Here is a 25,077-nt window from a genome sequence, read left to right as displayed (position 1 = left end):
GCTCATGTCTGTGATGGATAAAATTAGGTAATTTATAAATCTTGGCCATCACGGCCTGTAGTGGACACGTCTTTGATATGTCGAGCGCTCTGTGAAACAACCTACAGAGATGGACTGTAAGAAACAGTTTTACAAAACACAGTTACATTATTGTGTATCTGTATTTCCCGAAGTCAAAGTCTGGAAAAAGGCGTCACTCCAGAGGTGAAAACAGATGTTCTCTGTTGATCTTTTGTCTGTTAATTTATTTAAAGTCAGTTAGCTGACATTCACTCCTTGAGTGCAGATACACATTTTTCACACTGTGTCTGACTTACTTGGCATACAGTATATGTGGCTGCAGTGGCACTAACAGGCTTCTGCAAGGAAGATTTCCCTCTTTCCACCGTTCCTGTGGACTTCAGCTGCTGGAAAATGTTAATATGGGCAAACACCGGCGGACTGGAACCGACAGACTGAGATACTTGTCAGTGTGGAGACCAGTGGGTGTCAGGAGAGCATCTTTCATAGTAACTTCTCTGTGACCAAATCATCCCTCACGTTACTAATTATCCTGGAGCGAAGTCATAATGAAGATGATATATGAAACTTTTTATTATTGTGACGTGCATTCGCTACACCATAAATTCATTTTCAGACTGCGGTGCATATATATTCAGATAATGGCGGCAATAAGAGCTCACTAGATAAAGAAAACCTCACATGATATGAATAATCAAACCTTCAGAGTAAGAGTCCATCTGTCCAAACTGTTAACTTCTTGTATGAGCGATAGAAAAGAAAAATGAGGCTCAATTTCCATTAATCCCAAACACCATGGCTCACACACATCACAGTCAGAAGGAGAACACCAAAACTCAACTGTGTGTAGATTTCTTTAGCTTCCTGTTGCCATGTTTCTGGTTTAACATGTGGTGTAGCAGTGTCGACAACATACGTCAGCTGTTGGCCGTTATAGCAGACAAACAGTAGAACGCCACATTCAGAAACTCCAACTACCAAACTGAAGGAGGGAGACCCGCCCACACCGTTTGATTGACAGGCGATCTGTGGGAGATGGAGTGCAGGCACACACAGGTGAGGAGCACCTGGAGACTGAATCCAAATATAAAAAACAACAGTGTAGCGAGGAGGTGAAGAGCAGCACCTGCTGCAGAGAAACGGCTTCATTCTCATTCAATACACACACACACACACACACACACACCTGTGTGCGTTGTCTGACCTTTAAAGTGACGGGGATAGTGTGTGTTACCAGCATTTTTGGTGGCAGAGCGAAAAAGTCAAACTTGACAAGGTCTCTCCTTTTTCTTCACTCACCACACTCTCTCTCTCACTCTCTCTCTCTTTTAATCCATGTATATAATTTTTCTCTCTCTCTCTCTCCTCCATCTTTCTCTTATTTCTTTTCTCTCTCGCCCTCCTCGTCGATTGCCCGCTCCGTCTCTCTCTCTGCTCACACAGACTCTGTCACTGGTGTCTGGTTTCATGTGAATACCAATGGATCCTGTGGAGAACGAGTGGGCGAGAGAGCAGTGGAGAGCTTGCGAGAGAGAGAGAGAGCATGCTAATAGGGTCGAAGTTTCTGGAGCTTGACTTCAGTGTTGTCAGCGTCTGCCTCGGCCTTAAAGCCACAGTTCACTCTGAACACAACGTGTTACACACACACGTGTGTCGAGATTTGATTGCGTGTGATTTTGGTGTGGGCCTCGGTTTAGTAATTTTACTACATCCCCTGTGTAGTGAAACAGGAAGTAACACCTGCATGGTCTGAGCAGCTGAACAGAAACACACTCAGTGATGACAGAGAACAACAGCATCTGTCGCCCGTTCAGTCTAAAACCACCGGAGTTTTATGGGGTCCAGCTTCTACACATTTCAGACACGTAAGTGTAACCTTAAGTGTTTTTCACACTTAAGAGCGATTGTGTCACACTGGCGCGACTAGGCTGTAACATTTTCAGAGTTCCTTCAAATGTGTCATAGAAATACTGTACGTCCTTCTTTTCCTCCTCCTCCACCTGTTGGAGTCTTCATGGCCCAACCTATCCCAAGATTTATTGCGCGGCAGTAATGAAAGCAAACAACACCGACAGAGAGCCCGAGGATTACACTTTTAAATGTAAGCGTTGGGTTTCAGTTCAGTTCGGCAGCTAAACAGTACATCTGTTAAAACCAAGGGCCTTACCACCCAAAGAAAATTACATAATGTCAAGATAACAGTGGCTGAGCTTTGCAAGGCAACGGTAAAGGCAAGTACAACTGGTGACGTGAAGCGAAGATTCTCTATGGGCCAGACCATCTCATTTGGGTTCGGCCTTCAGTCACGGTAACTGAGCGCCATCGTTCGCTGATGTCAGGATGAAAGGACCTGGATCAGTCTGACCTGGGTCCTTTCAGCAGAGCTGGGTTGGGGAAGCCGGATTCTGCGTCCTCTGGTGTGTCTCATCAGACAATGACAGTTCACAGATTGATTGTCATTCGACATCCAGATTTAGGGACAGTCATAACAGCTAATTGATCACCTGATTGATCAATGATCAGATATGTTTTTGCACAAAATGAGGACTTTTGACCCATAATTTACACTGAATGTGCATCAGGAGAGGATCTTTTTAATGTCCAGTATGAACATGAGCAATGATTCAAGACAGACTTGAAAAGCTGTGAAGGCTGGGTCGGAGTGGGTTTGGTTTGGATTTGTGGATTTGGATGATATCACATGATTTTCGTCTGCATCATTTGAGCACCATAAATCCTTGTTTGCGTGAAAGTTGAGCTTCATTCTTGATCTTGACAAATCATTCTCCACTCAAGGTCCTTTCTGGAGGTTGTGGAGCTTTCGATAAGCATGGCTTGACCTTCATCATCATTAGATGACGTTTCGCTCTGTTTTGTTTCAGGGTTATAATAATTGGGTACTCACGTCACAGCAAGACAACGACGAGAGCAGGTTTCATTTTGGCAGATGTGTTGAATAGGCTGCGTCTTTCCAGCTGCAGCTTTAATATTCCTCAACCATTCATTTATAATGTCGTCCATTCATTTGGAAATCGATCGGTATGACATCACTGAAGCTATCTTTTGGCTTCTGTCTGAATCCTGTGACAATGGTTCAGTAGTTTGATTGATTTAATTAGATTTCTGCAGACAGGAAGAAGTCCTGTATCGATTCCAGTTTAATCAAACAAAGAAGAGAGAAGAGGAGGAAAATGAGAACGAGAGACAGAGAGATGGAGGGAAGTACAAAGACATGTAAGGCTGACAGATGAAAGAGGAGGAAGATGAAGGTTGAGAAAGCACTGAAGGAAAGGCAGAGAGGGAGTTTAAGAAGTGTAAGTTTTAGACTGACAGGAAACAGAAAACAGTGACAGAAAAGTGAGAAACGGTTTCACCCAGAAGATTTCATCCTCCATCCCAGAAACTTTTACAGTTCACAGAGAGAGAGAGAAACTTTCAGACTGACAGAGGAGAGAAAGAAAACAAACAGAGAGAGAGAGAGAGGGCAGAGGAGGAAACATTTCCATGTCGGGCTGTAATTAGCATAATATTTTTCTCTGTGTGTCTCCATCATCCTATTTATAACTGTCAGAGTGAAGGACAGAGATGAAAGAGTGGAAATAACGAACATGAAATTGTCTCTGTTAAACACGGGTGTGTGTGTGTGTGTGTGTGTGTGTGTGTGTGTGTGTGTGTGTGTGTGTGTGTGTGTGTGTGTGTGTGTGTGTGTGTGTGTGAGTGAGAGTGTGTGAGAGAGAGAGAAAGAGAGAGAGAGAGAGTTAATCCTGACTGGACGTGTAATGACTGCTTGCTCTATTTCAACAGTATTTTGCATAAAAGACAAATTTGTTCCATAGTGTCTTGTATCAAAGCGAAGCCTCAGAGGCCTCGAGGCGACGCTGGCTTTGAGGTTAGAGATGGTTGCCAGTTCGAGTCCCGGACCAGCAGCGAGCGGGGAATAAAACCCCCGGACAGCCAATAGCACAGGGCATGAAATTAGCTTTTTGTTTCTGGGGGTATTTTTGGCCCTTTGATCAGGATTTCGGGACACGCCGCTCCTTCCGAGCAATTTAACTGAACTATGAAATAATAACAGGGAGCCCCCAGGTCCTTAAAGTGATTTTCTTACCAAATATTCATCCCTTAGCATCGAAAACCCAACTGCTTAAAGCTTAAAGATGGGTGCTGACAGTAGGTAGTTCAGATTCAAGTAGTGACCAGTTTTCACAGCTGAAGGAAAGTGTGTAAATGTCCAGAAGAAACTTGACAACCCACCATCCAACCTCAATTCCACTTCAGTATTTTTTCAAATGATCTACAAAGCTGAAATAATATTTTTGGTAAATTTGGACAATATATTAAACCGGACATTCAGTTGTAGTTGGCTAAGCTTTACTTGTCTGGTAATTTTTTAAAAACTTTTTGGGCTGTATTAACTGATTTTTGCCCCCTGGGGTCCAACAGAACAAGCTGTAAATACCAAGTACCTGTAGCTAACAGCTGCACACACAGCTGCTTATATCCACATCCAGAGCGACATGATAAGTCATGTGTTTGTGTAACCTGATTAATCTTAAGTCCAGTATTACCTCTCTTTTAGCTCTTTGTTTGGTCTCCACCAGGGAAATATCTGGCTCTTCAGCTGCTACTACTGTACTATAAAAAGTTGTGTGTAGAGCTGCAGAGACATAACAGTTTTCTTTGGGTACGTCACTACGAGTGACATCTTTCACATCTAAAGGGTAATACTGTTAAAAAAAAGGACGTTTGAAAGAAGCAGCAACAGTAGCTGCTGCATTCCCAGAATCTTAGGGAACATTTCCCCTCCACCTGTCAGCAGTCTGAAACCATTCAGAATGTATTGGACAATGTGTAAAATGCTGCGTGAGTGTCAGCAGGTAAATCAGCCTGTCAGTCTAGGGTCTGTGCGGCTGCCAGGTCAGAGTGTGTTGCTGTGAATGTGAAGCAGGACAGCAGTAATGAAAAACGCTCCAGTGGTGCTCAATCAAGCCTGCAGGATAAAACAGAGGTTAACACAAACAACGGCGACCTGAAAGTCACAGTTTTCATCTGTTAAAGTGTTCAATCACAGGGACGAGCTGCAGCGATGACTCAGCACTGACTGTGGATTCGGGTGCTGGCACAAAAACACAGAACTGTGAGTTCAGCAAATAGAAATGATACAAACGCAGAACTAAAAACAACTGGATGAGTTGGAGTTATGTACAACTGAGGCAGTTTGAACAGTGTACAGCAGCAGTTTCTCTAACAGCCCCAAGATTTTTGCTCACACGAAAAGTATGGAGTATATTATTAAAAAAAAGTTTCTTCCGTAAAAAAATGAGACAATGCAATTTTTGGTGCATTTACAATTATTGTTTATTAAGAAGTATCAAGGCTTACAGGGGAGAGGGTTCTGGCTTCAGTAAGTTAATGGGAAGATGCACAAAATTAATACAAAAAGAATTTTCAACTTCAGCTATGGAACTGCAACCTAAGTGCAAATATGCAAACATGAAAGGTATTCAATTACATGTATACATAAATTAAATGGATAAAAACATAAAATGTATCAAAAATATAGATATGTACATACATTACATAAATGAGACATTGAAAATATTTACTGAAATAAATGTAATGTACTAGAAATTACAAACAAGTAAATGCGATATATTAAAAACATATATAAATGTAAAATTATACATAAAACACACAGAAAATTCACACAAAATATAGTGAAAACATCTAAAAAATAATTTAAAAAACATGTTAAAAACATCTACAACATACAGAATTAATGCATAAATATATATTTAAAAAAACATACTACAATATATTATTAAAAATATAAGCTGAAATACATTTTACAAATTACTTTACATAAAAACATATGTACAGTATATAGAATTAATGTTTTATCTACAGTATATATTTAATGTATGTCAGCTTATTTTCAATAATGTTTTACTTTTCATATTTTTATTTTATTTAGATGTTTTTTCTAACGTATATATATATTAAAATCACACCACAATGTATTGATATAATGCATAAATATATATTTTTAAAAACATGTTACAATACATAGATAAAAATATAACAAGTAAAACATTATTAAAATAAATGCTGAAATACATGAAATATGCACTGTATATAAAATACATGTAAAATGTATCAACAATATATATAGTTAATGCATGAATGTATTTTTAAAAACATGCATGTATTGAAATATATACATAAAAGTATGATGAATAAAACATAAAAATATATATCCTGAAATACATGAAATATGAATTAAAACATATCTACAATGTATAAAACACTAGCATAAAGTCACATTTTCAACAAAGGTACATAAAATGTACTTAATATATCTGCGAACATGAATTAAATAAATGTATGCATTTATGCAAAATACATTTAATATGAAAAAAATCATATGTTAATGTGAACTGCTTTAATGTTTTTTAGTCATCAGGGTGCATTCAACTGTTTCAATCCAGAGAGAGGTGGAGCGACTTTTACACCTCAGACCAGCAACCAATTCTTATTTTCAAAAATCTGGATGCACACAAGCAGCATTTGTGTATCAAATTATTGATTGCAGCAGTATTGATCTGCCCATTTTTCATGAGCTGTGTGTGTGTGTGTGTGTGTGTGTGTGTGTGTGTGTGTGTGTGTGTGTGTGTGTGTGTGTGTGTGTGTGATTGTTGAGCTGCTGTTGGACGCACTGATGATGAGTCATTGTATCTGAGAGGCTTTGATGTTGTTTCTGGACCTGATGAGGTGAACGCTGCCAAACAATAAACTCTCTTTCATCTCTTCTCTCCTCCATCCATCCCTCCTTTCTCCTCCTCCTGTTCTCATCCCTCCATCCTTTTGTCAGCACCCCGCCCGCCACCCCACGCCTCCCCTTCCTCCTCTTCTCTCTCTCAAATCCAATCATAGTTTCTTCTCCTTCCTTTCTTCTCCTCCTCTCTCTTCTCAGATCTCACCTCCTCCGTCTCCTCCCCATCACCTTCCTCTCTCCTCCATCATCCTGTTTCCTCACCTGTGAACCACTTCTTTCTCATTAAGTCCAATCCTCGTCTCTGTCTCTTCCTTCCCTTCTTCCTCCTCCTCACCTTCCTCTCACTTCGTCTCCCTGTTTTTCCTCCTTCTCTCTTCCTCCACTCCTTCTTCTCCTTTCCTTAAGCTAAAGACAAACAACAAATATGACTGATACTGCCATCAGTAAATTTCATGTCCATGTTTTCTCTTTTAACTAATCATTATTAATGTGTATTAGAATAGTTTAATAGGTTTAGGTTATTATACTCAATATATTATTTAATTCATTATTTATTAGATATTAATTGACATTTTTCATTGATTATATTTTGGGAAGTGACCTCTGATATGATTCTAGTTTGAGTTTTCAAAGGTCCAAAAGTCTGAGTCCACTTTCCAATTGATGTGAAATATACATGTATATATTGCAGCCTTATTGCAAATTAAAAAAAAAAAAGATTTTGTACCGTCTATCTGCACTTAATACCACATGATGACAAAGTGAAAACTGCTGATTTATGAAAAAGGAAAAACAAACTGTGGAGATGGAAGACACTTGAGGACAAATATGTAAACGTAGGCCTATGTGATCACATAACCCTATTTCTTTTTCTTCCAGGTGTTCGTCGTCTTCCAGAGATGGACCAGCGTGCCGGGGCGAACGTCCACTACACCCTCCTGATCGCCTGCGTGCTAGTGGCTTTCTTCCTGGGCGCAATCCTGTCCGGCTTCCTGGTGTCGTGTTACTGCAGCCGCAGCGCCGCTCACCGGGCGAGAAGGCTGGGAAAAGACCCCGAGGCATCGCTGCCCCACGCTCTGTCGCTGCGATCCCTCGCCAAGCTCAACGGACTGCTGGACGGGCAGCCCAAGGTGGGACAGGGACGGTGGATAAACTGGTCTCTGATTGGTTCATGGAGAGGCTGAAAATACAGGCTGGACTAAATTTATATATATTTTTTATTTTTACAGACAATTAAAAATGAATAGATATTCACAACAAACATCTTTCAGCAACCAATTTGCGAGCTTTGCGAACAAATGTCTTCATCTTGCATTCATTCTTTGCAGGTTGTTACCTACAAATCACCTGCAGTTTGCAGTAGACTAACAGTTCCTAAATGTTCTTTAATTCATTTACTTTCCTATTAAAATGACTTTGGATACATAAACAGATATAAAGGTAAATTGTACCATTAGAGCAGCACATAAAACTCAACAAATGTTGGAAACAAAATACAGTCACAAAAATACAAATTATCAAGAGAATAGAAAGTAAAAGTAGGACCTTCATCTGTTATAATAATGTGCGTGTTCTTTATTGAACAGGGCAGAACAGGAATATCAGCAGATAAAAGACTGCAAACATAATAAAGAAACAGCAGCTACAGATAAATAGGCTACTATAAAATGATATTTGAATAGATATAGAAGAAAAACATAAAATGTACTTCAGTGTCTTCCAATTTCAAAGCAGTGATGATATTTGTGATTGATCTGTGTAGAGGATGTTTATCTAACAAACAAAGACATTTCGGTTAGTCATCAATTGTTCTACTGTTGGTATGAGCAACAAAACTTTTTCCAACTGTGCCACAAAAGCAACAAAAATTAACAAAGAAACATCTGCCCCACATTGTTTTTGCATGTGGCAGCAGTTAAACAAGTCTTATATAATTTCTACATTTCGATTTACAAAATGAGGAGAAATAAATATTTTTATATTCATAAAGGTCATTCTTACTTTTCATTTTTTACTTTATTGGCAGCACTGAATGTTACATGAACTTTTCAAATGTGATTTTTATGATATATAAAATAATGGAAAAAAAATAGTGACTATTAAGTAATTCTTACATGACTTTTTTGGAACACATTCTTTTTATTAAGTGCAATTTTATTTAAGATCTAAAATTGCCACTAATATTATACTATATAGATTACTGATTCATAAACCTGTTTTATGAATATAAAATGTGTAGCTTGTTCCAGATAAGATGGTAGAAGATAAGATCAGTGTGCCGTCTTGTTATGTGTCATTAAATGAAGCTGCACATTCCACAGTAAGAAAACAAACATGTAGCATCTGTTTTACACACAGTTGCAGCAGGTTTAGCAGCTTTTACTACCGAGAGGCAGTGACATAATCAGCTGAATTTTGAGCAGCAGTGTTAATATTCATCCTCACCCCTCCTCCTCACCCCAGGTGGAGACATAATAAGGTAATAGCTTCACTTCAGCCTTTTATTCAGTCATCACAATTCACTGTTTCATTATGAACTCCAAGTGTCCTTGAGTAGGAAACTGAATCTCTGAGCTTCCTGTTGACCCCTGACCTTTCCGCTGAAATGTATATTTGTATGAGTCCCTCATTGCACTGTGTGGAACATGATAACTGAAATCAGTGAAGATGTCTTTCCTCACTTCTCAGTTCATTTAGTTCTTTTAAGAAAAGACAATAACAAATCATTTGTCCTGTATTTACTCCTTCTCTTCCATCCTGAGTATATCATCAGCTCTCTGATTCCTCTTCTTCTCTTGTCCTACTCCAGGAAGACAAACTGGACGTGTCCACTCCAAAGATGTACAGCTCCTTTATCCCCAACGGCAGAGCCGAGCCTCATCTCCACACCCCCGGACATCAGGGCCTGCCGCTGGGAGACCCTGACCTCAGCCTCTCCCAGGTATGACAGCTGATCGTGGTGGGCAGCCTGGTTTGTGTCATGATCAAATACTGTTAATATTTTACCCTGTATAAAAAATCAATATGTTTCTATATCAGAGACTAAATAATTTCTCTTCTTGTCTTTCTTTCTGAGAGATAAGAAGATGAAGACATCATCTCTGTGTTAAGGACTCTGGACATGGTTAGCCTAGCTTAGCATAAAGACCGAAAGCAAGGGGAACCTGCATGTAGTGCGTGTATCTTTGAACTTTGGACAGAGCCGGGCTTGGTGTTTCCCACTGCTTTCAGTCTTTGTGCTAAGCTAAAACTAACCACATAAGCATTAACTCAGGAAGAAAATGAATTAATGTTGAACTGTTCCTTGATAGTCGATACAGACTGAGGAGGAGTTTAGTTTGAAGGCTGTAGCTAGCAATTAGCTAGCCAGCCAATAGTCTGACCTACTCAAGGCAACACTGTGAAAGGAATATCTGGTCTGACAATGAAAGTAAAATAGTTTATTTATCTGTTCTGTTAATTACTGAAATGATTAGTCAGTAATATTGAGTGACAGAAAATGTATCCATGTATCCTGCTTAATTAGTACCAACATCTTGCATGTGAGGGTTTGTTGTGTTTCCCTGTTTGTACATTAGGAGATAACCATGGGTCTAACCTCTGTTTAGTCCCTGTCACAGGGTGATGGAGAGCTGTCCGGCCTGCCCACACCTGACTCCACCCCGGAATTGCCCATCAAGAACATGAAGGCCCTGCGACACCATCAATACGAGAAGAACCAGAACTGCAACAATGCCAAGGACAGCAACCCGAAATCTGGGCCCAGCTGCTCTGGATCCAGTCTGGGTTTCATGGCCGTCGTTGGGAACTCTTTGACCCAGCAGGTGTTTCCCTACTCTCATCACCAGGGCAACAGTCTGAGCAACGGAGCGGCCCATGGAGCGGGGGCTTCTTCGACTTCGCTGCACCTCCCCGAGGAGAGGAAGATCTCGAATGACGAGCGAGCAGCAGCAGCAGTAGGTGGAGGCGCAGGAGGCGGGGGAGTACCCCATCATCACCACTCCCAGCAGTCTCTCCCCCAAACGGTGGTGGATGTGTCGGCGCTGGACGAGCTGCTCAAACACATCCACGAGGTCAGCGCGTCGGGAACTGGAGGCATCAAGGTTCTCACTTCCACCTCCTCGTCTGCACTGTTTCCCGGGCCATCCTCGTCCGCCTCTGGAGGGCATCATCATCATCACCATCATCATCACAGCCACCACAGCCAGACGCGCACCCACCACTACAACCACAGCCATCACCACAGCAACCACCACAACAACAACAGCAGCAGCAGTGGCGGCGCCGGCGGGGGTGGTCACCATCACCAGCAGCAAATCCCCGAGACTGAATCGGCTTCGTACTACAGCACCTCCACGCTGCCGAGGGACGGCCTCCCCAAACGTCTGGACCCACCTCCTCAAAGCTCCACCTCATCCTTCGCCACCTCCTCTTCTTCCTCCTCCTCATCCTCCAACAATCCCACCTCCTCCACCTCCATCCCTTCCTCCTCCTCTTCCTCCTCCTCGACTCCGCTCCAGCAGCAGGTGATTCCAGAGAGACCCGGAGGAAGCGGCGTCTCTGTGACACGCCACCACTCCCAGCGCCACTCCCTAATAAAGATGGGCAGCGGGGGTGGTGCCGTGCCTCGCCATCACAGCTTCAACCAACGGGGGCCTCAGCATGCACACTTTCTAGCCAGGATGAACACCAACAGCAGCAGCAACGGACCCCCAGGTGCGAACGGGGAAGCTAATGCAAACGCCAGTACCAACGGTGAGAGTCAGCGGCCGTCGATCGCCAGTGCCTGCCTGACACGGCAGCACAGTTACAGCGAAGGGCCACATGTGCAGCGGGCGGCAATCGTCCGGAGAACAGCTTCGCTCAAACCCCAAGTCCCGCCCAAACCCTTGTTCCTGCCAAACACAGCAACATCACCGGTAGCAGAGGCAGGAAAGTACAACTACTGAGACAATGGGAGGAGGTGACGCCACTGCACCGTGGCTGCTGCAGTCCTCACTGAGTGAAGCACCCCGATATGTCTGCAGGGCCTGTGAGAAATGACAAAATGAGAGCATTGATGGGACAGAAAGACACGGAAGAGACCTCAGAGCTTTTTGTCCCCATCACTCCTCATTATGACCCTTCAGTTGTGGTTATTTTCCCGCCGCCGCTGAGAGGATGCCGCCCCCCCACCCCCTGAGTCACGACCGCTGCATTGTAGCTGCTCCGCTCGCAGAGCGCAGCCCTGAACGGAGCCGCACGGACTGACACTCCGAGGATCAACAAATAAACAGGATCTCTGACTCATTTCTTCGGGCGGTCAGGGCCGCTCGTGGCGACTTTCCCCTCACCACAGACTGCAGATCAAACCCGACTCAGACGTGTCTGAGAAACATTCCAAAAGCAGGCCGAGAGATGTTAATGATTCAGAAGGGGTCCCCAAGGCTCGAGGTGGCCTGAAAAATTCTTGATTAATGCAGTTTTCTTATGAGTGCTTTGATCTAATGTCCCCGGTTGTTGCACTTTGGCACAGGGCCCAGATTTCATTTGCAAAGATTCATAAAAGCAGGGAATCGGACTGCTGCAGACCTGACGTGAACTGAATCTGGGACCGCTGGGACATCTCTCCAGGAATAGGAATCAAACAATAGCATTTCTTTCCACAGGAGAAATCAAACAAAAATCATATTTAAAAAAAAAAAAAAAGCCCAGGGGGTAATTCCTTTCTTTGCCTCTGAAGTCTGTTTGTCCCTCTGAATGTGGTCTGGAAAATTGAAATTAAAAGGAGGGTTTTACTCAACTTTTCTGTGAAAAAACTGAGTTCAAAAGGAGGAAACAAAACTGCAACGAGGTTTTTGTTTTCACGACTGAGACTTAAAGTTGACGGGACGTTGGAGAGATGGAGATTTTTGTATACCGACACATCAGCAGCACGTGATGAGAAAAAGAGTAATGCTTCATGAGCTAAATATCAGATCAGCCACAGTGATTCAGATCAGAGCAGCGATCTCTTTCCACCCTGACAGTACATACATACCAGATGAATGTCCTTTTTTATACCATATTGGTATCTGAAAAACAAACACAGCATTAATGGAGCCCAATAGGTGATTGAGGGGGAAATATCTGATGAATTATTTCCTCAAATGACTCATTCATGCACTCATTGCTCTTAATACGGCTTCAATTCAGTCATTTGTATGTTCAAATGACTTAATTGATTCTCTTGAATTAATAATTCCCCGCAAATGACTTAATTTGCCCCCTCCACAACCTCAAGTGCTGAATTTTATGAACTGGCTGACATCTGCAGGATCGATACATGTCGATGTTTAAAAGGATGCGAAAGATAAAATCAAACTGTATGAAATGCAAGAGCTCTGCAGGGTATTGATTAAGTTATTTGACGGAATTGTTTATAAAAAAAAAAAATCTCTCTCGTTACCTGCTGAGCTCCGTAGTTTTGAGTGGTACAACAGTTGTACCTGCCCTAACTGAAACAACAGCTCACAGAATGAAAAGTGTAATAAAATCTGGTCTTTTTTTTTTTTTTTTTTTCTTTTTCAATGTCACTTTTAAGATCACTCAAATTACAACAAGACTCACACTTACCTCTGTTACAGTGGTTTCAACAGTGGGTACAAGGGTCGGTCAAGGGTCATTCATTTTACTGGAGATTTTGCAAAATTAAATAATTTCTTTTATCACAATTTTATATTGTGTTACTAAATGTGTCAGAAAGAAAAGAATAACAATAAACCGAAAAACTGATTGATTAATTGAGGAAATCACTGGCAGATTAATTAGTAATGAAAATAAGAATTTCTTGCAGCCCTAGTCGAGACATTTCAATCTGGACCAACGGACAATACCTATGGCTAAAAAGACCAGTTAATGACGTGGTTGAAAACCATTTTTGGAACCACTGCTCGGGTAGCATCTAGCTGAGCAGATAGTTTTGGTTTCACCGGATCAGGTTTTGAGACTTTTGTGTCTCAGATTCAGGGGAGGATCCGCTTTTCCATTAACTTGCATAACGCAATTTGAAGTTTCAACCTAAAAAGTCATGGAAACACGTGAATTTTGAACAAAAAAAAAAAAAACAATTCCAATTCTAAGCTCACAGGTGGTTTTTCAGACTACTCGACAAACAATATTTTGCAAGTGTAATGGAAATACTTTTTCCGCATTTAAAGCACATGACATGAGTTGACACATGGCATCCAAAGACTGTCATCTCTCAAAAATCCCTGGTACATGGCCGCTGCCAGATAAAGAGATTTGACTTTCTGTCATCACGTGCACCAGATGCCCTCATTACCTTCAATTAAACAGCTACTGCCATGGATGCAATCGTCCCAACAATTCGCAGATGCTGGAAATCCATCGTCGCGTTTAATTGGAATGATATTGTGAGACAAGAAAAACCCAGCTTTGTTCACATAACATCACTCAATGGAAACACAGAACATTTGTAATCGTGTTTTGTTGACTTTTCAAAAAAAAAAAATCACACAAAACTGCGATGGAAACGTGGCTACTGTCTCTGAAAATCCAGTGGACAAATAAAACCCGAGCTATCTGCATATATAGATGCCGCCAGAGGAGAGTAAGAACATACAGGAGTATTTCTGTGAATGTTTTCATTCACTTTGACAGACTCTCTGGTTGAACCCCAGTCTGCTGCTGACTACAGTCTGTGGGAGTGTTTCATCACAGATGGTCTAAAAATACTGACTGTGAGGAGAATCTGCCGTTTCCTGTTTTACTTTTACCTCGCAGTGTTTATCAGTGGTCTGGAACACTTTTTCATTCTGTGGCTGTTTCCTATGTTTGGGCTCTGGTCAAATGGTAACAGTATAATGCATAAGGCAACATTTCGAGGCAACGGAAACGAGCAACACTGCCTGCAACAGCAATAAAAGTTGGTGACTTTTTGGGACATAATCCCTGTAAATAAAATACTGAGCTGCATGGAACTAAAGCACTGATGGTGAATTCAAACAGCTGACAGAGTTGACCGTCCGTGTTGCCTCAACATGTTGCCATGCAGGTTTGAAACTTTTTGGAAAACTCTCGGCCAAGAATAATTTTTAAAGACGCACCCCGGTGGTTCTGCACGTTTTAACCCGTTATCTGCGTACATGACATTATATTACTGTAGACCATGTTCCAAGAGCTGATTACTCCCAGATTTTAGAGATCAGTAAGTGTTAATGTCAGTATATGCTCAGGTAGCACCTGAACTGTGTCACATGTCAGGAAGAAACAGTGGAACAGTTTAAAGCCACGAAAACAATCCTCAGTGACTGAGTCGTAACAGAAAGGAAAAGTACTCACCTTTTCTTTTACTGCTGAAACTGTGTTATTGTCGTGTAAAGCAGCTGAGTGGTGCGTTCAGGGAGACGCCGATATTTGACACTTTATAAAATCCTGTAAAAAAAAATTAAAATTATTAATTAAATATATCATTATAAAATCAATCAAAACCAGAACACAAACAATAGGCAAACATGGACATTATAAATTTAAGCATTTACATATATATATATATATATATATGTACTCAAACTGTGTTCAAACTTCCTTGATGCATCGACTGGAGGAGTTTTGAGATAAAGTCCCTGCAGGTGGCTGCACATACCCATAATAGGGTTTTAGGTCTACAGGGGCAAAACTGTTGAAGAAGAATAACACTAACAAAAAAAAACTGCAACACTCAAGTAGAGCTGAAAGGATTAGTTGATAGCATACAGTTATGGTCTGGGACATTTCAGCGAAAAATATCATTTTTTGTGCATGTTGTAACATGACTGCACAATGCATTGAATTATTTAATTCAAGCCTTTGTTTTTGCATGATGCTTAACATGTCTAAATCGTGGAAACTGAGTTGTTACAACCTCCACAGAAAATCCTTCTTTTCAGTCAAAAAGTAAGACACAAGTAGCTCAACTGTTTTGCAAGTTCAAATTGTTAACTGTCCCTCAACCTTTATTTTTGGACACTACAGCCTGTCTGAATGATGAGGTCCACTTAAGCTTTTTCCAAGGCTTTCTTCCTCATGGTCTTCCTCCGCGAATGGAGTTTGCTCAGTTGTCATCCCCTAAATAGTAGCCTGCAATACTGAACCTGGGGCAGGGAATAACAGGTGATTATACTACGTGGGTGGATCATAACCATTGACTCCGATCTCCATCTGCTGAATTGTGGTTGAAAGTCCTGGAAAAGTTAGAAAGTAGACAATGAGTATTTCTCTGTAAAAGCTGTTTCGAAGTCGAGGCTGAACTTCCACTCTGAAGAGTTTCTTTAATTACAGACTATAACATGCAACACAGCAGTATGATCAGTGACTCCATGAAATCCAGAGGGGAACTGAAGCCTTCTGAAGTATTAAAACAGAAAAGTGACTCGCAGGTGATGAGGCATTTGATGTCTGTTACTAAACAAACTTTTTTTCAGCCAGCTTTTGAGTGAGTTTGGTTCCCAGCTGCCGGTGAACCAGATAAACATCCAGCAGCCGGTTTTAGTTTTATCTGACTCGCTCAGCTGTGCTGGACACACACTCCCGGCACAGATTAAGCAATAACGAAGCTGCGGTGATGTTGCAGCAGAGTGTTAGTGAAGTATCCCCGTCTGCTGTGGGCAGGGTGAGCAGGCTCTGCACCAAATGATGCAACTTTAACTTCGTCAGCTCCAAATGGTCGAGTGAGAGAAAGTAAAATCTGGGATGTAAAGCACCCGCTGAAAGAGTCGTGCTGTAAAAGTCGCGTTTCCAAACTAGACTGAGGGATCTCTTTGTTCAGATTTAATAAAAAGGCGACAAAGCAGCAGTTTCATATTGATTTATACTTCATGTAAAGGGGAAATTTGTGACACGGTCGGTGTTTGAGGAGATTACATCATCCTCTTTCATCCTCGACCCGGATCTCTCAGCTGACTGCAAGTGTTTGATAGTTATCAGAGATTAGTGTTGTTCTGGTCACTGGGTAGAAGCTGCCTGCATGAATCAAAGTCTAAATTAACGGGCTGTGTTCACATGAGAACAGTGAATCTGATCCTCAACTCTTGGTGGCAGATCTGATAGTTTCTACAGAGGAAGAAATAACATTTTTAAAAGGTTGGATTACAATGTGAAGGTCAGTTCTGTGCCACAGAAGAGGTTCTGAGTCTGGTCTTCTTGTGCACTTTAAACCGGTGTACTGCTGGTTTCGAAACATGTACCCCATTTAATACAGATTGCAAATACTTAGCATTACTTCTGACCAATGCTTCAAACCAAGCACTTTGTAGATTCATTTCCTTCCATTCTTCTCTATGGAAATCAACATGCAGAGACTCTGAGATAGAACTTACATGTCTGTGTGTGGTTATGCAGTTCCAAGCAATAACCATCTTGTCTTTGTTGGTGCATTCAAGAACCCTCTGATTTCTGAGACGTCACAGTCAGCTGGTGAAATATGCTGCTGGATTTTTAAATCTAGGAGACAAACATTAATATACATGGATTTCAGGGTAAATTGATTGGTTAAAGAAAATTAAATAGTTTCTGTTGGGCAGTCTTCGCAGCAACACCAACATGATGAGTTTTCGGTCTTTTCTCTTAAACTGCATCACCCAAAAGGACAAGTGATAAATATAACTTACAAAGTGTACTGTCTGTGCAGAATGAAGGAAGGAAGGAAGGAAGGAAGGAAGGAAGGAAGGAAGAATTTGGCTTTCCTTCTGGCTGTGAGATGTGGTTGAAAGCTGAGGAAAAAGCCAGCAATTGGAGCTTAAACTGAGATTAGTACTGAAACTATGAGTCAAGTCATTAAATGGTCTTCTGACAGAATATTAACTGTAAGCAATTTTGATAATTGGTTAATCATCTGAGTCATTTTTTAGCAAAAAACAACTAAATACTGTAAACTGAATATCTTTGTTTTTCAGACAAAAAAAGGATTTGAATGCCATGTTGGAAACTGTGATGGGCATTTTTCACTGGCTAAATGAAAAAATGAGGAAAAAAAAACAACAAACAGATTAATGGAAAATGAAAACAATCATTGGTTGCAGCCCTTATTTAGATAATTTTGTTTAAAAATAATTAATTAACGTAAAACTGTCACAGAACAAATTGGCATCGATTGTCTCCTCAAATCTGTAATTTTTGAATTTCTAAATTTAAAGGAGCTATTTGTAAGTTTGGCTATTGCTGCATTTTCCATGTTAGCATTAGAAACATTGTGAGTTTGACATCAATCTTCATTCATTTACTCACCACCAGCTGTCTCCGGAGGCTGAAAGCAACTCCAGTGTTAACTCTTGTTTCTATCACGTCTTTTCCTCTACTGAAGTTAGCATGCTAACTTGCTAGCCCCGGCCCATCCCGTGACTTTCTTATGGTAACACACTGTAGCCCCCAGTCTGACATGAAGAAGTAATGCTGCTCAGAGGACGTATTAGAACCTCTTGTCTTGTAAATGCAACGATGGCTGAAGCTCTTGTCAAGAAACAATCACTACCACCCACTCGCGGCAAGACACCATGTTCAGCAGCAAAACTTACAAATAGCTCCTTTAACATTTGGCTTCTTTCAATGTATGAAAACAAGTGTTTTGTGGGGAAAAAAGGTTCTTATATTTCCAAGTATCACTTTGGTATCAATGCAGAAACTCAAGCACCGATACCCAATCCAAGAAAATGGTCTGTGGCATTATAAAGACAAGGCAACTTGTGGCTAACTGGCTCTAAAAACAAAACAATGAACACATACCTGTATGGTCCTTTAAATTGGCCTTTCAGCAGTATTATTACCTTCACACTGAACAGCCTGAAGATATAGACAGCCAGTCTCGTTTCCCAGAAGCTACAATGAGTTGAGGGTACAAAAGAAGTATCAGCTCAGTATTTTTCACTCCACTGTACACAGAGAAGAGGTCATCTTTTATAAATGCTTTCACACTGAAATCCATGTGTGGTCTGGTCCAGTAAAGAACAGAAATCAGATTTTGAAAGAGAACACGAAGAGGTCTGCATTCATAGACACAACACAGACAAAATGAGGAACAGGAATCTCCATCTGAAATGAATAAAAACTGTTGAAAGGGTTTTGAAACTTAATTAAAAGAAGAGGCTGCTCATCTATGATCTGACTAACTCGTCAATGGTCCTTTAGGAATGTTTTCACTGGGTGCTACTATTGGGACGCTGCAGAAAATAAACACTACAGATCATTTTATTAAAGGGTTTTTGTATGAGGATGCACTTGTAACCTTGAAAATAAATTTGTTTATTAATTTCGTGGTTCTCAGTTCCCATCCTCTAAACGTGCTCTCTGTGAGGGGGAACAGAGACGCTGTCATCACTGATAGACTCACAGCGCCACCCGCTGGGCCACACCAGAATGACAATGTAATAATGTCAAAAGATATTATGTTTACCTTACTGCTATTAATTAACAATGTGGATGATGGTGTAAATAAAGGCTACTGTGGAATATTACTCAGAGTGGGGCAGGTCTTATTTCTGTGAATTTCTGAATTTATGAGTGATAAACAGGAAACAGAGTTGCAAAAGACAAAGTATAAACAGAGTCATACTCACGCAGCTCCAGAAGTTCCTGAGGATGTTTCAGGAGTCCATAGTCCTTGGCAGTGCTCCAGCAGATGTTGGGCCTTCAAGGAGTCAACAGGATCGTGAAGAAATTTAGGGAGATTTTAATAGGGAACCAAAGGTCTTGAGGTAGTTCTAGGGTGCCCATGGGTTACATGAGTCCTTTATTCCTTAACAAAAATCTATTGCCAGTTCAGTTGGTCTTTGGGTGGGTTTGTGAGTGCTTGAAATGGTTTTAGTGGTTTATAGGTGTCCCAAGGGTATCTGGGACAGCTTTGGCTCAGCAGGTAGAGCAGGTTGTCCACTAATTAGAAGGTTGGTAGTTCGATCCTGGCTCCTCCAGTCGGTGTGTCAGAGTGTCGTTGAGCAACATACTGAACCCCACTTTGCCCATAATGGCTGTTTCATCAGTGTGTGACTCTGATGTTTGAATGTGTGAGCAAATGGGTGAATGTGGCAAGTATTGTAAAGCGCTTTCAGTGGTCAGTAAAACTAGAAAAGCACTATATAAGTGCAAGTCCATTTCCCATTTACATCTGAATAAATTTCAGGGGACAAGTAGTAATTGAAGGGTATTCAAATGTCCTTGAGAAAGTTCTGTGGTTCCCTAAATGTGTTTGAATGCCCTAGTTTTCAGGGGTCTTGAGAGGGACTAAGTTCTCAATAAGGGGTTTTCTCAGAACCCCTTATAGTGATGGGAAATTTGAAGGTATTTCAGGAAACCCTGTAGGGTGTCCCGCCAGAAGTTCCTAAAGGCTATCAACAGGTCCTCTAATGGTTTGGGGTCTCCTGAACATGTTCTAGGAAAAGGACTTTTGAAGGAGAGCTCAAGGGTCCTGGGGTTTCATGAGTTTTAGAATGAGTTACAGGAGTCCTTGAGTTGTTACTGGGCTCAGGGCCCCAGAAGAGAACCTTGAGGAAGTTCCAGGTATAGTACACAATACACAGTACACTACACAATATATCATGGTTTCTTTATCAACTGTAATTCTGTAATTGTTTCTCTGCAGAGCTGCTGCACACCTGTTTATTTTTTATAAAGAGAACCTGCAGTGTTTTATAAAAATCTAAATGACTTAATAAGATACTGAAAGAAAATATATTAAACTATATTGTGGAATTTGAACCCCCTCATCTCATGTGGGTTTACAAAGAAGCTGTTTTTAAATAAAGTGTTGTGCTGCCATCTGCTGGTGCGAAAGAAGCAGGTCAGTAAGTTCACTGCACTTAATCAGTGTTCATAGATTTCCCTTTTACAGACAATGTGACAGCATCAATGTCCCCAGAATAGAAGAAACACAAATAGAAACTTTTTAATTTCACACATTATTCCAAACATGTTTACCTGTGTCGTTTTCATATTCAGAGACACAAACATTTTACAAAATTATATTAAGATCCTGATCTTATGTGCGTTTAGGATTGTCATAGAGTGGGCATTTCAACCCTGAGGTAGAAAAGTGTTCAGATGTCATTCAAATTCAATTTTGATAAGTTCTGCAGTTGTGTTGTTTACATTTCTTATAATACATTTTTAAATAACAAAAAATATAAACAACAGTTTACAGTTAAAATGTCAAAATCCTAATCTCATTAGAAGAAATATAAAAATAATGATGATTTTTGTTTTGCTGGGTCTCTGACCAAACTAGCATGTTCTCTTACATCCGAAGGGTATGATTTGTAGGCTGGGGCTACAAATTAAACTGAATAAATTAACAATTAATCAACTGACACAATAATTGGCAGATTTAATAAAATATGGAAATAATTGTGCAATAAGATTGTCACTTACGGACACTCCGGGTATCACAGATGACTTTGGCTTTTGCAAACAGTGATGATATATTTTGTGGACAGGCACATCGACAGCAGTAGAAACAAAATCGAAACTGTTTCCTCGGGTGAAATGTCATTGGTCTAATGGAACCTTTTATTTTTTAATCATGGTAAAATAAAACAGTTTAAACATGAAAATATGTTTTTTATCATGTGCATTTATTACTTAAGTAAATTGTCGTACAGTCTTGTTAAAGCAACACTGATTGACTGTTGACTGCTTGGGAAGCCAGGTTTATTTGAGTTGACATCCTGAACTGGTTTTCAAATGTTCCTGACATCCCGAATACAAACTCCAGACTTTTATGTTTCCATGTTGTTCTGATTTAATCAAAACCATGATATTTGTGCTACAGACCTCTGCACCGCCTCGCGACCAGTAACAAAAAAATTAAAAATGTATTGGTCACAAGTCAAACACTGGTGAATCTACAGTGACAGCAAACTGCTCCTGTGTCAACATCAGATATGTTTGATGCATCTAAAAAACTGCAACACCGTTTCTTCCAATGCATAAATGTCTGTTAGAATATATTTAAGATATAAAAATACTGTATGTGTCTCTTCTTGTCTTGTCCAGGTCCATGTTCACATTAATGAGGATAAATATGAAAAATCCACTCACATGTCCAAAGTTTCCCTCCATTCATCTGTCCACATTGAAATGTTGATGCAAGAAAAATTATTTAAAATTCTGTGAGTCCTCTTCTTTTGTTTAATGGAAGAATCCTTTTTTTTTTTTTTAAATGTCAATACTGCTCAGTACGGCTGATATACCATCTTATTTTTCTTTATATATTAATGTCATTACTGGCCTTCAAAATCCAGTATGGGTCAGGTTTCAGTGCCTACATCCAGTTAAAGAGTGGTAATCAGGTTCTTACATTTATATATAAGAACCATGTGATCACAGTGAATCTGCATATTTCAGTCTTTGTGCTTTAGTCGAGAACTTGCACCGAGTTTTAAGCATCTGGCTCGCTGACACGAACACGGCCGATGACACTCTACTGATCTAATTCAGCTTTTTTAAGTTTATATTGTTTCATTTTCATTTCATTTCTGTGTCTGTCTTTGAATTTCCCGGGGCTCTGTTGTAAATGAGTCTGCTCACTCACATGTTCTCCATTGTGTTTTGTAGATGACCTGACATTGGGCGAGGGCGAGGTAAACCCTGGACAGACAGACAAACAACCATTCATGCTCACATTCACACCTACAGGCGATTTAGAGTCATCAAGTAACCTGCACGTCTTTGGACTAAGGGAGGAAGCCGGAGTACCTGGAGGATACCGCCACAGGTACTTGTTTGAACCCAGAACCTTCTTGCTGTGAGGCGACAAGTCTAACCACTGTACCTCCCTGCCGCCCAAATATTCATAATTTGTCCCAGTTTATAGCAGTGCAGTCATCTGTTATATGTTATTAACTCAAAGCATTATGTATCCACATGAAAATAAAGGGTCAGAGTCTGAGGTGACTCTGTAAAAGCAGATATTCCTCTATTCCTGAAAAACCTGATCATCATAAATTAGTGTTTCCCCGCCCACTCTACAACACAAGACTGGTGTGCTGATATTGCTTCTCCTCGGGAGAGATTTTTTAAAATGTTTCTTGTCATGGGATGAAACAGCAGCTTAGTGTGCAGAGGGGGACAAAAATGGAGACAAATAAAAGAAACATTTTCAAACGCACCCACGTCAGCATTGACATGTCCTGGCTGTGCTTTTTACCACTTCTTATAACGGAGGTTTGACATCTTTTACTGTGCTCCGTCAGATATTAGTGTCTCTGCTGTGCCTCAGCTCTGCTGTGTTTTCTGTCCTGTGTGTGTGCGAATGTGCCGTTTGTAATTCGAGTTATCGCTGAATCTGCGGCCGCACTCATCGCAGCAGTACGGCTTCTCGCCCGTGTGGATCCTCAAGTGTTTCTGATAGCCGTCAAACCGTGTCAGTCTCTTGCCGCAAATGTCACACGTGTACGACTTGTCGACTTTGGTCTCTACTTTCCTGTGAACCTGCACGTGTTTGGCCCAGTGGCCTCGCTGAGCGAACGCACGGCCACAAATGGTGCAAATGTACGAGTCCACCACCTCGGACAGCGGAGCTTCCAGGTCGACACAGTCGAGCTGGCCGTTACCTGAAGCCAGATCTGAAGTTTCAGGAGCGTCCTCATCGAGTTCAGAGCAGGTCTGCTGGACTGAGGTCCCCGGCTGGGGGTCAAGCTCTGAGTCCTCCAGGTCCTGGCTCCGGAAGTTTGAGAGCGAGGGGGTCACGTGGTCGTCATCCTGCTCGTTTCTCGCACCGCCGCTACGGAACAACACGAACTTGACGTCGTTCTGCTCCGTCGCCTGAAGCTCGTCCTCCTGCTGAGCCGGCCACAGCTCGTCCTCCTCCTCCTCTTTGATATGAGGAGACTTTGTTTCATTTAGGCCCAGAGTGGAGCTCCACTCCTGCTGTTCAGAGAGGGCTGGACAACAGACACGACGAGAGTCAAAACATGTTTTAAAAACTGTATTTTTAAAATGTATTTATTTATTAATTTTTTTACAGAGAAAGAATTTTCTAAAGAACAACACCAGGTCAAACCTAGTATCTGGCTGGATCATGTGTACATCCTGACTGTCATTTGACATTGTCTGTATCTACCCGACGATAGTGCGGTTCCTGGAGGACTACCCTTTGTGCCCTGTGAGCTTGTGATGGTAACAGGAAGTTTACAGGTGGTTACATGTAGTTAAAGGTGATTAACCGTTGGTTACCAGTGGTTTACAGGTAGTTACAGGCGGTTAACAGGTGGTAACAGGTAATCATAAGTGGTTTACAGGTTGCTACAGATAGTCACTGGTGATTACAGGAGGTTTACAAGGGGTTACAGGTGGTTTACGGGTTTAAAGGTGGTTACAGGTAGTTTACGGATGGTTCGGGTAGTTAAAGGTGGTTCACATGTGGCTACAGGTAGTTATTGGTGGTTACGGTTGATTAATGGTTGGTTAAAGGTAGTTACTGGTGGTTAGTTAAAGGAGGTTTACAGGTGGTTACAGCTAGTTAAAGGTAGTTTACGGTTGCTTACAGGTGTTAACAGATGGTTAAAAGTGGTTTACAGATAGTTAAAGGTGGTTCACAGGTGGTTACAGGTTTACAGGTGATTACAGACAGTTTACAGGTGGTTTATGGGTAATCATTAATAGCCACAAAACAGCACAGAAGCAAGTGAAACGTTGGAAAAGTAGATAATTGTTGTTCAACCATTACTTTTTAGAAAGAAGATCAAATTATAATTGAAGTTCATTACTTTTGCTTGTGTGTTCACAGTGTTTGAACAGACAGTAACAACTGTTATCACTGTGCAGATGAAGAGCTTCGTTGAAGTCTTTAACCGCGGTAACGAACGGCTCGGTGTCCGGTAAAAGGGTTTGACTGTCGTTTACTTTCCAGGTACTAAAACATTCACCAACCTGCGCTGCTGACCTGCAGAGATATCTGCGGCTTCCTGGAGAGGTCCAGCAGCCGGCGCTGGCGGTCGATCTCCAGCTTGGAGCGGGAGATCTCCTCCTCGTACTCGGCTATGGTCCTCCCAAACACCCCGAAGATCTCCTCTGCGGCCGCGGTGAGCCGCTGGTTTATCAGCACCCTCAGCATCTCGATTTTAGACATTGGGGCGGCGTGTAGACCGGAGGAGTGCAGAGAAAACACAGGAGTCTGCCCTCCGAGGCGTCGTTTGTTTACAAGCTACACTTCCGGGTTAATGTCTCTACGCATGCTCAGTGTGCATCTTACCGGTAGCCTTTGGTTGACACTTTTTATTTATAATCTATGGGTGAGATATGAGAATTTACTGCCACCTAGTGGAGCCGAAAAATAA

General features: G+C 41.3%; 2 protein-coding genes across 4 annotated transcripts in view; one reads left to right on the top strand and one right to left on the bottom strand.

Annotated features, from left to right (window-relative positions):
* Window positions 1-19,263, top strand: part of LOC130183690 (semaphorin-6D-like) — a 178,404-nt gene extending 159,141 nt beyond the window's left edge. For all 3 annotated transcript variants that reach the window (XM_056399328.1, XM_056399326.1, XM_056399327.1), the window contains 3 exons: window positions 7,676-7,926; window positions 9,606-9,737; window positions 10,405-19,263. In XM_056399328.1, the coding sequence (XP_056255303.1) occupies window positions 7,676-7,926; window positions 9,606-9,737; window positions 10,405-11,745 (1,724 nt within the window). In that variant the 3' untranslated portion in view covers window positions 11,746-19,263. The remainder of the gene's footprint in view (window positions 1-7,675; window positions 7,927-9,605; window positions 9,738-10,404) is intronic.
* A 1,399-nt stretch (window positions 19,264-20,662) lies between these two features.
* LOC130183695 (histone-lysine N-methyltransferase PRDM9-like) lies at window positions 20,663-25,077 on the bottom strand. Its single transcript, XM_056399335.1, has 2 exons — window positions 24,671-25,077; window positions 20,663-23,682 (listed from the first exon to the last, which is right to left on the bottom strand). Exons 1-2 carry the CDS (start codon window positions 24,867-24,869, stop codon window positions 23,015-23,017), a joined length of 867 nt encoding a protein of 288 aa, XP_056255310.1. The 5' UTR covers window positions 24,870-25,077; the 3' UTR covers window positions 20,663-23,014.

This window comes from Seriola aureovittata, chromosome 16 (assembly GCF_021018895.1).
Source record: "Seriola aureovittata isolate HTS-2021-v1 ecotype China chromosome 16, ASM2101889v1, whole genome shotgun sequence".
In the NCBI taxonomy this organism is placed as follows: Eukaryota; Metazoa; Chordata; class Actinopteri; order Carangiformes; family Carangidae; genus Seriola; species Seriola aureovittata.
Note: the sequence above shows the minus strand (reverse complement) of the source record. Positions and strands in the feature narration are given on the sequence as shown.

Excerpts from the sequence above, each read along its gene's own strand:
- LOC130183695 (XM_056399335.1), bottom strand. The coding sequence starts at position 24,869 with ATGTCTAAAATCGAGATGCTGAGGGTGCTGATAAACCAGCGGCTCACC. Across the intron at positions 23,683-24,670 it reads TCTGCAGGTCAGCAGCGCAG|CCCTCTCTGAACAGCAGGAG; the intron begins GTTGGTGAATGT and ends TCTGTTGTCCAG.